Source organism: Centrocercus urophasianus, unplaced genomic scaffold (assembly GCF_019232065.1).
Source record: "Centrocercus urophasianus isolate 14NV4802_14NV808 unplaced genomic scaffold, USGS_Curo_1.0 seq_14, whole genome shotgun sequence".
NCBI lineage: Eukaryota > Metazoa > Chordata > Aves > Galliformes > Phasianidae > Centrocercus > Centrocercus urophasianus.
The window spans coordinates 765,989-780,013 of record NW_024884586.1 but is presented as its reverse complement, the minus strand read 5'-3'; the positions used below and the strand labels follow the sequence as shown (position 1 = coordinate 780,013).

The 14,025-nt window shown below is 41.0% G+C and overlaps 1 protein-coding gene across 4 annotated transcripts in view; it reads left to right on the top strand.

The window, feature by feature from the left end:
• The first annotated feature begins 1,460 nt into the window (after nucleotides 1–1,460).
• The window catches only part of FAR1 (fatty acyl-CoA reductase 1), a 33,717-nt gene continuing 21,152 nt past the window's right edge, over nucleotides 1,461–14,025 (top strand). Inside the window, exons 1-4 of one of the 4 annotated variants that reach the window (XM_042813989.1) lie at nucleotides 1,461–1,526; nucleotides 10,252–10,288; nucleotides 11,433–11,627; nucleotides 13,509–13,684. In XM_042813989.1, the coding sequence (XP_042669923.1) occupies nucleotides 11,439–11,627; nucleotides 13,509–13,684 (365 nt within the window). In that variant the 5' untranslated portion in view covers nucleotides 1,461–1,526; nucleotides 10,252–10,288; nucleotides 11,433–11,438. Of the gene's footprint in view, nucleotides 1,565–10,251; nucleotides 10,289–11,432; nucleotides 11,628–13,508; nucleotides 13,685–14,025 lie in introns of all 4 variants that reach the window. The other 3 variants (XM_042813987.1, XM_042813986.1, XM_042813988.1) reach the window with 3 other exon arrangements.

Here is a 14,025-nt window from a genome sequence, read left to right as displayed (position 1 = left end):
TTCCTTCCTTCCTTCCTTCCTTCCTTCCTTCCTTCCTTCCTTCCTTCTCTTTTTTTCCTTTTTTCTTCCCCTTCCCTTCTTTCTTTCCTTCTTTTTTTCCTTCTTCTTTCCTCTCTTTTTTTAAATATATTTTCTTAAGAATACATATGCACTGAAAGTAATCCCTCAACTGTATCTGCAGGCTCTTAGGTACCGTGGAATAGAAATGGAAGAGCTTCATCCCTGCAGTCCAAAAGGCTACAGTTTGTTAGGATTTCAGTAGAACAAGAAAACCATTAGTACCATAAGGACAGCAGAGTCCTTATCACCTTAACATCTACCTTAACATCAGGACTCTGAGAAATGTGAACTCTGATCTGTGTGCCAGTTGTCTGCTTTTCCTATGTGACAGCTGAACAGCTCATTGGCTTCATTGAGCAGAGTTCTCCGAAGAACACTGTTGTTGAACTACTGCCCACTAACAGTTACGGTAAAGAGCTCAGAGTGATGTGATTCTAAATCCTCTGTCAACAAGGTATGTTTTCATACTTAGAGCAGGTTTTTACTTATATGTACTAAATCAATCATGACAGACTCATCTAAGAATGAGGAGAAAGAAACTGACTGGCTGCTGATTGTGTGAGTACACTCCCCACTCATGGCCTAGATCAGGCAGAAACTGTTTTGAAAAAGTAACACACAGTTGCAACAGCGAAGTCTGTGTTAAGAACAGTTCTCATACAATAATTTGTATGGATGGTAATCTGAATTAATACTGGTTGGGCAAGCTTATATTGGGTGTTTCCTAACTTTCTGAATGCTTGATTTTTTTTAAACTGTTATGCATCTCCATCCGTGCAATACTGCATTGTGAAACAGCAGCACACCGTGACAGGCACGGCACGACGGCACGCTGCCATGTGCAGCACAGCGGTATTTGGTAACGAAAGGTGAGGAAAGCGCTGCACAATGGTTAGCAGAGGTGCGATGCCTATCAGTAACAGCGCGACGGTGCGGGCACTACAACATGCGGCACGGCACAGCACGGCACAGGGTCTTCGGGCAGTAGCTGCACTTGCAGGTGTAATGCTCAGCGTTTGCAGGTGTAATGCTCAGCGTTTCCCTAGCAGTGCCAGGATGCGGCGTGCTGCGGCAGGGCCTCGCACGGAGGCCACTACACAGGCAGTTCGGCGCCTACCCCGACACCGCCCCAGCAGCCCCTCAGCGGCAGGCAGGCCGTCGGCAGAGACCGCGCGCAGGCGCGCGCGCGGACATCCCTTAGCGGGGGCCCGCGCGCAACGGTGGCGAGCAGCGGCGCCGAAGAGACCGAGCGGCCATCGTGCGGCGCCGCACCCCCCGTCCCTCCGAGGCCCTGGGTGTGGCTCCCTCCCACCGCCAACCCCCGGCGTCCTCGTCCTTCCGAGCGGCGGAGCCGAGAGCCAATCGGCGGGCGGGTGCCGTGTGCGCAACGACCAACGGGAGCGGCCCTTTTAGGACCACTGTCCGGGTGAGGCGCGGGCCCAGGGAGCGCGCGCTCTGGAAGAGAGGTAGAGAGTGTCTCGGTGAGGGCCGCCGCTCGGAGCAGGTAGCGGCCGCCTCGGCTCCGGCGGGAGGTCGGGGCGGGGCCAGCGCCCCGCGCGGCCGGGGGTCGTTCCATCCCCCCGGGAGGGGCGGCGGCGGCGGAGCGGGCAGCCGGGTGCTTCCGGGAGGCTACTGGCGTGGGGGGGCAAAACGGGGACCGGGGGGGCGGCACGGAGGAGGCCGCGCTTCGGGGACGCGCGATGGCCGGCTTGGGCGCTTAAAAAAAGAGGGGGGGTGGGGGGAAAGGAAACCAAAAAATCTCCGGGCGGCTGCGCTCCCGCGTGGGCGAGGCCAAAAGCCCCGGGGCGTGCGTCGGCCCGCTCCACCTGCTGCCGGGTCTCTGCCCATCGCTCCGAGAGCTGCTCGCGGGCAGCCCGGCCTCCTTCCCTCCGGAGCAGCCCCGACGGCGTTTCCCCTTTCTCGGAACCGCCGCGCTTGCGGCCGGGAAGCGGCCTCGCAGGGAGGGGTCACGGGTTTGTCGCCCAGTCGGAAAGATGTGGGGGAAGAGAACTGAAACGTTGCCTCGGTCGGCGGTCCCAGTTGCGCTGGGTCGTGCGTGAGCAAAGGGTAGCGTCAGTGTGTACATCAGCCTCAGGCTCTGAGCTTCAGGGCCCTTGTGGGGAGGGGGGAGCGTGGATCTTCCGGAGTGAAGAAGCCCTGCTCTATAGGGATTGGCAGCAAGCCTGTAATTGAAGCCAGCTGGAATCCCATGGAAATAGAATTTAATTTCATTTAACCTACCTTTGGCACCTGAAAGGTTTTGATATTTTAATAACATTTAGTAGTAACTGAAACAGAATTAGATCACACAGCCTTTTGGATGCCTAGAGCAGCCATCTGTGCCATAGCAAGCTTAAATTTCCCCTGCTCCTGTCTCTTGCCATTTGTGATGTGTTATTGAAAAATAACTTGCAGGTTATGCATTAATATGTTTCTAAGATCAGGACTTCTCACTTTTTCTGCCCTATTTTTAAATCGCTAGAAGTCACTGCTTTCTCTACCCAGAAACTTTTAAAACGGGCTATGAAAGATGAGCTGTGTGGCTCTGCAGTAGTTAGAACAAACAGTAAAATTAATATGCAAATCTAGCAGTGTAACCATTTACTCTGTGTACTGGGCCTTAATGCTGGAATGCAGGGCTAATCAGTTTTTACTACAGAGAGTAATTTTAACAGTAACAGCAAAGCATGTAATTATTTTCCATCTTGTGTCTGATGCAGAGGTGTGTGTTTGCTGAAGACTTTTATTTTTCTGTAGTTAGAAAAAAAAAGAAAAACCCTGCTTATTCCTCCTCAGCACCCGATGCTTGAAGGAGAAGAAGAAAAAAAAAAAAAAAAAAAAAAAAAAAAAAAAAGCCGTGAAGCAGAATCCAAACGTGTCTGATAGTAAATGCTTTCTACTGTCTGGTACTGGGTGTTCCTCAGATTTTGTTATAAATGTGTGGGATGTCTACTAGCTAGATGTGAGCACAGAGCATCAATAAGTGTTAGCTTTCTAGAGTATCTCCTGATGATATATTGGAGTAATATGTGTTTTGAAATGGCTACACTTACAGATCTTCTGGAAGTTTAGAAGATGGAAATGTCTGTCTGTAGAACCTTCTAGTCCCTAAGAGGATGAGCTGAGGCTCATCTCCTGTTTCGTCATGATGGGAAAACAGTGTCCCGTGTCATCTTCCTGTTTTCAAGTTCTAGCACTTGTAAGAACTTACAGTTGCAGTGCTATTGCACTGCGATTGCATGGAAGGGATCTGCAATAAGCTGAAATGGCTAGGTGTTCCTAGCAGCTGTTTGGGAAGTTTAAGCAAGTGCTAGAAACACACTAAGAGTAGTTAAAGACACTGCTGTATCATTGCTGTGAGTTGAGGTTTTTCTGGCTTCCTAGCCTGAAATAACATGTGAGGTATTGTGTTTCTTTTGTTCTGGTGTGGCTGAAGAATTTAGTGTTTGAGGGTGGTCTGTTCACTAAAACATGCTTTATTTTGTCTGTAGGAAGCAAGAATTGCCACTGAGTAAAATGAAACAGGAAAAAAATATGTAGAAACTGTTATGATTAGAACTTGAACTTTGATAATTTGGTACTCTGTGGATGGAGGATGCACTTTTTGTAATACTTGAATGGCTGAGCACGATTAGTACCTTCATGTATATCCATGCTGCTTCTCCTGGTTGCTAATTTTGAGTCTTGCAGCAATCTGACTGTAATGCAGTCCTCCAGCTAAGCTTTATTTAGCCTCAGCAGTTTGGAAGTGTGGAAGTTGAAAATGGTCCTAGCGAATGCTGTCTTTCTGAGTAGAGTAGATATTCTTTTATTACTTTTTTTTTTTATAGCTCTGAATGTTTCCAACACAGATTCTTGTGAGGCTTTTATAAAACTCTTCTTGCCTTTTCACAACTTTTCAGAAACCTTTTTCTACGTGTGACTCCATTGGCGTCCCTTATTGCTTTCTTCCTTAAGGTGTGGTTGGCTATTCTTAGCAGATCTTGCTAAACTCCCATTTTGTGTTATCTGTATGTACACACACCACACCAACTTTATCATTTCATTGTTAGCTTGATGTTTGTGGACTTGTAGGAAGTTGTGTGCAGCAAGCATAGCATATAGATCCAGATAAAAGGTGCAAGGGTGTAAGTAGGATTTAAAAGCAGAGTGCACAGTCGTTAGATTCAGGTTTACTGCAGGGGTGGAATAAAATTCTCAGTGCTTCTAAAGTGGGAGAGGCTTTATGCATCCTGTTTAAGTGGTGTTCACTTGGTCATGTTTGTGGGGTAGGTCAGCAACCTGCTGTCAGAATGTCCTCTAGCTGTGTGTGTGTGTGTGGTATTTCTAAATGTACAAAAGCTGTGGAAAAAGCTTGCAGTTTTGTTCTACTTGTATTGGAAAAGACCACGTTAAACTTGTTTTTCATGAGTGTGAAGTGATTAGGCTTCAGATAGAGCCTTCTGGAGCCTTCGTGAAATTACTTTTGGACTTCAGAATAATTCTTAGGAACTTCTGCAGGAATGTGATGGGAAATAAAAGATCTTTACTGATTTGCACTGGAAAACTATTGACTTAAATCATGTTAAAATGTTATGTTGCTTGACTGCAATTTTGCATGAGGAACTTTGACGTGTGATCTTTACTTCAGAGGCATTACAAGTCAGGATTTGGTGCAACATGATAACAGACACTTGAGGATTTTCTTGCAGAAGTATAGTTAGTGAATTAGTGTTCAACATGCATACATGCATGTTGAATAAAGCATAGCAGGTTTTTGTTCCTGTAAGTCTCTCTTAAACTGGCTGAAGCTATTTTAGCTGAGAGAAGTCAGAGCATTGCAGAAACTGTGCAGGACTTCTTGGTTTTATTGTTAAAAAAAAACAAAACCAGAAAGCATGGAAAGACCTGCAAGTGTTCATTTCTAGGACTTCAAATTTATTATGTGATGTCTATTCTATTTGATTGAAACCTTCTCACTCTACGTTGTAATTTCAAACTAATAAGAAATAAGAGATTGGTTTATGTCCTTTCTCAGTGAAATATCCTGACTGCAAATGCTGTGTTAAAAACAAAAACTAATCATACACTTTAGTGGGAGTATAGGCAGTACAGATGGCTTATCTTGATCTAGTGATGTTTCAGAGTAATCTAGAATGCAATTTTGGGGCTGTTATTTTTTTTTTTTTCTCCAGTCTGATTGATGTAATGAATGTAAATTCAGGTTTTAATTACCTGGACTTGTCTTACCTATGAAAGTAGATGAACTGGTGAACCTGTTTATGTTACTGTTTTTTCCCTTCCTTCCCTCTCTCTACTTCTTGTTTTGTTTTCCAAAATATTTTGAGGAATCCTCATTCCCTCCCCAGTGAAATGACAGCAGCAAATAACAACAGGAGCCATAATACTACTGCTGCTCAGGCTTTTCCTAATGGGTGCCAGGTCTGAATATCAAAACAACGTGCATGAAGACTAAACTGGTGCCTCTGTTTCATCTTTTTGATGCAGTAGCTAAGAATTCAACAGGCTTGCATTCCAGAGGGTTCTGTGGTAGTCAACTGTGAGACTGTTACTCTATCCACTAATGTTGCAGGCAGACTCCTTGGGCAGGTTTTACTAGCTTCTCAGTGTTAACTGGAAGCTGTGATTTATGCCAGTAAGAGCTATGATTTGTGGAACTACCTTGATAAGCAGCGAGACTTTATCTTGTAATGCTGTCATATCTGAAAGTGCAACCAAGACATCTGTGTTGACTGACTTAGATAAAATGATCTCAAGCTGTGGTCCTTTCCAGAGAACGCTGATTCTGCCTGTTTTTAACTCTGCTGGACCTATTTGAAAGCTCTTTGAGCATAAGTCTTAAGAACAGTTCTTCATGAACTGGAAATACAGTATGTTGATTGTTCTTCATCTGTGCTAGTATGTGCTTCACTGCAGTAGTATGATATTCTGGACTGATGGCCTTCTGTGCAAGTTGGAGGATAGAAGTTAATTATGCTGAAACATATTTTCTTTTAATGTGCACTTGAAGGACAAACTCAAATGGTAAACAGTTCAGAAAAACACGAATTTCTAATTTAATTATAAAGGGATAGTAATAGCCTTTTACTCAGTTGCATTAAACCAATGCTTAGAAGAATTTCAATTCCTTTTCAGTGGCCTTACTGTAAAAGAACTGTAATTAGAGCGAAGCTTAGGAGCTCTATTATTTTCTGGAACAGAGTGCTTACTATTAGAAAGTCATTTTTTAGTCAGCCGGTACAGAATGTCTGAATAGAGGCATAAGTGGTTCTGCATTTGCAGTGAAATCAGAACTATAGCTTGAGAAGGCACGTGAACACGCTCATAGGAAGTATCTGTATAACCACATGCATCAAATACCTCTAATGGTAAAGTTCTGCTGGTGACACCACAAGTTTGTGGACTGAAATGATCTGAAGTAGGTATATCTTTTCTGGTAGCAGATCATCTCTAAACATTTTCAGGGTTGAGGAATAGAGCTAGTTTGATGTATCTGTGGCACAGTAATTCTCTAGTATACCTAGGGAGTGTCAACCGTGTTTGCCATACTTAGTGTACAGCTTTGGGAAAGTGTGAGATGCTTGCTATCTAGCATACCAGCAGACAGAATCCCACGAACAGCTAGTTAATTGCTATTAAATTTTGAACCTGTTTCGATATTGTTTGAAAATGTAGTGGCTATAATTAGCTTCCAGACCTGGCAATATGTTTCCCAGCTCCTGTAGATACAATAAATTCTCTTGCCAGGTTTATCCTGCAGATGATTGTGGCTTCCAGCTAGTGTAGAAAATAGCCTTGCAGAGAATAGGTAGGAATGTAAGTGACAGCTGTAAACACTGGTAAGTATGTTGCTTTTCTAAGTGTAGGAATAGTCTCAAATCTTCAGATTGTGCAGTTTGGAATAGATACACTTTAAAGTGAACTTGCACCAAAAGCGGTGTCCAGCAGGAAGTACTCTGTTCCGTTGTTACAATCTCTACTCATCTTCCAGAACAGTTATCTTTCACAGATAAGGTTTCTCAATGGATATAACCTTGGACTGTGTAGACAAACAAACTCACCTTTGGTGATATGCTCATAGGTATTGTCCGAATAGGGGAGATCAGTGACCCTTGTGGTTGTTGAAAAGGTGGACGTAACTTCTGATAGCATTCATTGATTTACTTCTGTGGAAACAAGGCATCAGATGCAATGAGTTGTGATGTGACCCCAGCTTGTCTTTCTGGCGTAATCTTGTTTAGCTGAGTTAAATATTACTTCCTTTGCTGCCTGAATCTATCCAGTTCTTAAATTTTATTCTGACTTGCTACAGTGTCCTTGAAAATGGCTGTGGAATTCCTAGATGGCACATTGGCCTCCCAGTAATGTTTTTCTGATACAAATGTGTAATTATGGTTTTCACAAATGCTGTATTCAGATTTGATGTCTAGGTTTTATTGCCTGAATATGTAACTAGGATAGAAGAAATGTCTGTCTTCCAGATTGTTTTTGTGTTACACTGTTGCTGGTTCTAGATTCAAGCAGTCAGGGGAAGATGAGTTTGCCAGGCTCTATTTTGCAGAACTTTTGGTTTGTTGCTAATGCTTGAGAGTTGGGAAATAGTTATTGTCTCTTTCCTGTGACTGGATAATCTCAGTATGATTGAATTTGGAATGAGTGTCTTGCTGACCTAATGTTTGGCAGTGATTAACTAGAAAACAGGCCGTTTATCCTCAAACGAGGACATAAGTGCACACTCCTATTTGCTGGGTTTAGCATTCAGACATTCACTGGAACTGCAGAAGTCTTTCTTGGCAGATTTGAAGGCAAGTCTTTAAGCATCTTGATCTGTGTTTGGACAAATCTGAGAATTGCCCTTGTTTTGAGTGTCATAGAGACCTCTTTGAAGCAGTGAGTTAAATATTACAGTAGTTGCTCTGGAGGCAAACAGAGCTGCTGTTGTTTGCTCCATAATAGCTGTTGCTCAGTCTTGGACACAAGAATTGTTTTACAAGATGGGGGATGTTGGCTAGAATCCAGTAGGTGTTTTTTTGGTTTGCTTTTTACTGAAGTGCTAAGGGGTGTTTGATGCCTTAAAGGGCTGCACGCTTCAGATGAGCTGGATCTTCAGCCAGCTTTGGTTTAAACCAGCACCTATGAATTCATAAGTATGTCAACATCAGTTTCTCTGTGGCATTTTTAGTGTAAGCTTCCTCGCTAAGGCCAGTTTATCTCTACAAGTCGTCCAGTGATCATGCCTTTTCTACACCAAGAGTTCTTAAGAAAACTCTTAGTTATTCTTTCATCTGCCCAGTGTTTTTTTTCCTTAGCTGTTGTTACTTACTAGCTCAAAAAGCAGTTACAAAAGTTTGGATAATTTCAAGTGTACATAAGGCAGTGTTGTATTTAACAGAAATATCTGGCATTGTTTGTAGAAGGTGAGGTCAAGAAGTCATTGAATAAGTGGTGAAAATACATATTGCTAGTTAATAGAGAAAGTATAGCTGATTTTGTGCTGGCGACAACTCAGTTATAACATGGAAGATTGCTGACATTTCAACCTTAGGCTGAATTTGATTCTGCTGTGTTGTCTTGCAAGGTAGGTATCCTTTTTGATCTAACTCCAGCCTGCTCTGTGTTAAAAGCGGAACTCAGCTTCTTCTGGGAACTACATTTATTTCTGAACAGAATTTTGAAACGTAGTTATGATATAGTTCTTCTTTAGTTCAGTAGTTGGCTTTAAGCCAAGGGTAAACTGCTGAGCAGAGAAGAGCTTTAAAAGGCAACACAGCTAATGTATCATACCTGTGAGATTAAGTCCCTTCTGAGTTCAAAGGTAGTTGTTGCCAGCAACGCTGCGTTAACTGGCATGTTGAGATGAGCTCTCAGAAGAGGTGGGGAAAGATAGATTGAGAGTGGGAACATTCTTTCCCACTCCTGCAGTTGAGTTGACTTTTTCTTTCTGGGAGGTTTAGCCAACCTGATCTGTGTTAGTCTTTCTCCAGTCATCCTCAGATTCCATGCGTGGTTTTTATCCTTGAGTCAAACATGGTGCTTCTAGGCAATTTATTCACAAGCCCAGCATTTATTCTTATAATTTGGCAGCAGCACATGCTTATTAAAAGATTAGCAGTTATCTTTTTCTAGCTGGAAACTGCAAGAGGAATACAAGTAGGAAAAGACAGAGTTAGTGTAGAAAATTGCTATGAATAAAAACTACCAAAAGCTGTAGTTGCTGGAGAGTAGAATGAGGAGAGACAGTATAGAATTGCTCAAAGGAAATAGTTCAGTCAAGAATCCTTAAAAAGTAAACAAGAAAACCCTGTGAATGTTGGTGTTCTTGCCTCTTAAGTGCAAGTACTTGAGTATGTTTGTGTGTTTCTTCCTAGCAATCAGATTTCGTCATTCTTAATCATAGCTGTAGGTCTACATGTTGTATAGCTTTGCTGTTCTGTAAAAAGTTTCAGGAGAATAACATAGCTGTTTTTTATCTCATGCAAACCCTTTGGTCAGAAGAGTGTTGTGAGACATAACTGAGGCAGGAAACTTTCTGATGTGTTCTGGCTTCTAGTTTTCTTTATATCATATGACTTAAAACATTGTCAGGTTTTTCAGCCAGCTTAAAGCTGGTCCATAGCAAATGTGACTATTTCAGTATTTAAATGTTGTTACTGGGTAAAAGGCATGAAAGATATGAGTAAGTAACAAGAATTCTTAAGAACTACAGTAAAATGGTATCTTGGTGACAAAATTGGTACAGTAAAGGGTGCATGAGTGCTCTCAGAGGAAACAGGTCTTATCCTGTATGTAGGAACAAGCATGGAGATTTTTTTAGGAATAAATGGGATTGAATGGTATGTTCAAATAGCAAAAAATCAAGAATTTAGGTATATGTGAAGTCATAAGAAGTCTGTAATTCTGGAGCCCTGGTGAAGACGGTAGGACTATGTCTTGAATTAGATGGGAAAAAATGGCTCCAAAGGTTGTCTTACCTTGTTTTCTATTCCTTTACTGTGGGTGGTAAGTCTGCAAGTATGTGGCAAATGTGAAAGGTGGATGTGTGGGGGGGACCTATTTACAGTAAGCTGATCTCATCAGCCTTCACAGAACAAATTTTGGATGATGTCCTGTGGCCATTACAAATAGCAGTGCTTAATCTGTTATAAATTTGCTACTGTGCCCCACAGTCCTTTTTTTTTTTTTTTTTTTCAGGTGCTTCCACAATAATTGCAGGAGTACATGTTCCCTGGTAAGTTCCTGCCTGCTATTTAGAAACAGCAGCAACAAAAAAAGACTACAGCACTTCAGAAGTTGCATTCTCATATTCTTGAGTGATAGCTGAGGAAAGGCTTTCATTCTATTCAGTCATTCAGTGTTGCAACTCTTAACTCTTAATATTTTCAGAAACACTCTCTTTGTAGGATGTTTCTTTTAACATCATGGACAGAACGCATAAAATGTTTTCTGTAGTGTTTTGAGTGTAATGGTTGATGTTTGCAGACTTACTGTAGGAGACTACAGCTAGACTTCTGCTATATCAGCTTGCTATTTATAGCAGTTGAGTTAGATTAATACACTGTGGTGGAAATATAGCCACATGCTGTAGTCTTTTTCAGTTAAAGCTAAGCCATTTTAGGATTTTTTTTTTAATTTATTGGTATATGGGGCTTTACAGAATGACTTGAAGTTGGCTGAGGCACAGGTTAAGGTCTTTAAGGTCATGGTCTGAAGACCACATTGAAAAAGCATTGCATTTATCTTTAGGAAGTCTTCCTATTTATAGTATCTAGAACTAGGTAAAAATCCCCACATGGTTGACTGGGAGAGGAAAAAAGTAATATGTCTTCACGTAATCAATAGAAAAAGACCAGCAGATTTTATACTAAGCAATTGACTTTACCTTCTCTGTGGCCACACATCCATCCTTTGAAGACTCAGCCTGACATTGACAAGCAGTGCTGCTGACAGACAGTTCTCCCTGTCTTTTGTCAGTGTATTTTAAGTATCTACTCGTGATTGTATTTTAATGATGTGACCTTTAGTTTACGTGGAACAACCACTTGTCGTGGCTGCATGGCCATGGCCATGCACATAGAGAGGCTGAAAAGTGAGCTGTTTTCTTAAATGGAGTGAGTCTTCAAGGAATTGAACAAAATGTGATGGGGCAGTTTTATGATCTGGAATGACTGTAGTGACTCTGTGGGACTCTGTGGAATGTGGTGGGGAGGAAAGAACAAGTTTTTAAGTACTGATTACTAGCACCAATATCTAGTAAGCCTTTTTTTTTTTTTTCCCCAGGTATGAGGTTGAATATTTGCTTCTATGCAGTTTGTACCTTATATAAATTTGAACTTCTGGAAGTCCCACAATATATATTTCTTTTTTATCTTAAGGTCATAATGGTTTCCATACCTGAATATTATGAAGGAAAGAATGTTCTTCTGACTGGAGCTACGGGCTTCATGGGAAAAGTGCTTCTGGAAAAACTGCTCAGATCTTGTCCTAAAGTCAAAGCAGTGTATGTATTGGTAAGACCCAAAGCAGGGCAGACACCAGAAGCACGAATAGAGGAAATAACCAGCTGTAAGGTATGTATCACTTTCTCACAGCATATTTATTTGTCCTTCTGAATCTTGCTCCCATTTTGCTATGAGAACAACTTTGGTTTGCCTAAAGCAAAATGCTGTTAAGTGTTTTTTATTCTAACAAACCTAAATGCTAAGACCTTATAGTGTAGTCCTATTTCAAACATTGCAATACTTGAAAGCAAGCAAAGCCAATAATGGGAAATTATCCTGTATTTAAATTAAGAGTAGGTTGTTCAGCAGTATTGGGAAGTCAAATATCTGAGTTAAAACATGTTAAGAGAATGTATAATCACATGCAGGAGGTAGTGTAGCCTGGGAGTAGTACGGTTAGGTTGAGATCCTCCTTCAGATGGTCTCAAGTCATTTTTCTCCTTCTGCCTTGTTTTCTTTAATGTAAGATGGGATTTAATGCTTGGAGTTTTGTTTTTTTTCAGTGTGCTGTTGGATCTACTGGTAAGCAAAGAGATCAGCAGGTTGTTTTAGTTGTTTTTTGAAAATAGAACAGAGATGTTTGCCTCAATAGTTTATTACAGATCTATTAGTTATTTGTATTACCATAAACCTGTGGCAACAGAGTAAAGGCACTGAAATTCTGTGCTATAGAAGCATCAAATTATTAGCTAAGTGATTTTCTCTGTAGATGTGTGGACTGAGTGAGGGTACTTTCCTCCTGAGAAGAATAGCTACTGCATGAGTGTCCCACCTTTTTGTTTTCCTGGGCCATGCTGACTGAACAGAAATAGTCTTGGGCCACATATAAAATATATAGTATAGTTAATGCATGTAAGTAACAAAACTTTTTTTAAATGTATTTTTGTATTATAAAGTAAAAAAGACAAAATCACAAAGCTACTGGGGTATTTCACTCTAGTTCTAGTGCAGCAATGTCTTGTTCAGTGGAAGCAGTTGTGATCACAGTCTTTAAGTGCTACCTTGGCTACTTTGTCTTTTAAAGGTGAAATCTCTTGCTTGGGAAATTGATCCAAAGTTTTTACTACTAGATGCATCTTACATTCTTACTTCAGCGTTACTGCTATTGAATGGCCCATGTGCAATTAAGTAGGGCCTGTTCTGATTAAAATTTCAGGTGCATTTAGCTCCATACTCACAGTACTCTTTTGCTCAGGATAACTTGCATGCTAATTATCTGCATATTAAGCTGCATGGTTAGAATCCAGTTAACCATGAGGAGGGTATATGATGAACACAGGTGAGGGTGAGAGATGTGGGTTGTTTTTTTTTTTTTTTTTTGCTACTTAAGTAGTTGACCACCAGTTTGATAAGAATTACTCAGATACTCTAACATAACGAGGAGCCTTTAACCCTGTTATTTTCTCTCTTGATTGGCTAGAGAAGCAGGTAATTTTTCTGTGTTTCTTAATCTGGAAGTTCCCAAAATCTGGCGTAAGTCCAGGAATATTTTTCCATAAATGTTGGATTTTTTTCAAGCTTAACAAAAGCTTTCTAAACCTAAAAATTAAAATAACTTGTGCAGGTTCGTAGTCCTCCCTGCTGCAAGGAAAGAAAGCAGTGCTAAGACTGCTGCCTAAAAAGGCTTTATGTTCTGTTGTCTTGTAGAGATTATTCCTTCTGACATTCCGAGATATCTGACTTCCAGGATAGGGATGACTATTAGAAAATTTTTATTTGAAGTCTTACTGCTTTCTGTGTAAAACATGCAGTACTTCTGGTTTTGCTGTTTGGGATAAACTAGGTACTAATGCAACATAGAGTGTGTTCTTGGGAAGTCAGTAGCATGTTGTAAGATTGCTAACTTGTTAAGATGAATATGTAGACAAAAAGTGTGGCTTTTCAGTTACAAATCATATCTTTGTTGGCTATCAGTTTGAATTTTTGTTCCTATGTTTGTTTTTTTGACAGCTCTTTGACAGGTTGAGAGAGGAGCAGCCAGACTTCAAAGAAAAAATTATAGTGATTACAAGTGAACTTACTCAGCCTGAACTGGACCTTAGTGACCCAGTCAAGGAAAAACTTATAGAATGCATTAATATTATATTTCATTGTGCTGCTACAGTCAGATTCAATGAAACACTAAGGTGAGTCTACAATTCTGTATGGTCTAGTGTGATAAGCTGTTGGTATTCAGAGGAAAGGATATCTGCACAGCCTTGCAAATGTGGTGGTCTGATGTGTAACTTGTTTTTCCATGTCTGGTCAATTTAAAGATTAGTATCTGAAGTAGAATCATTTCCCTAGAACTAATATTTAGCTATTGGGTTTTATTCTTTTCTTAAAGAGATGGAGGTACAGTATTTAAGTTTGCGTTGACAGAGATTAGAATTGCAGTACTCAACATGAACTTTAACACAGTGTGAAATTCTAGACACAGTGACTATTAGTGCATAGAAATGAAATGGATAATTTCCTTTTTTTACTC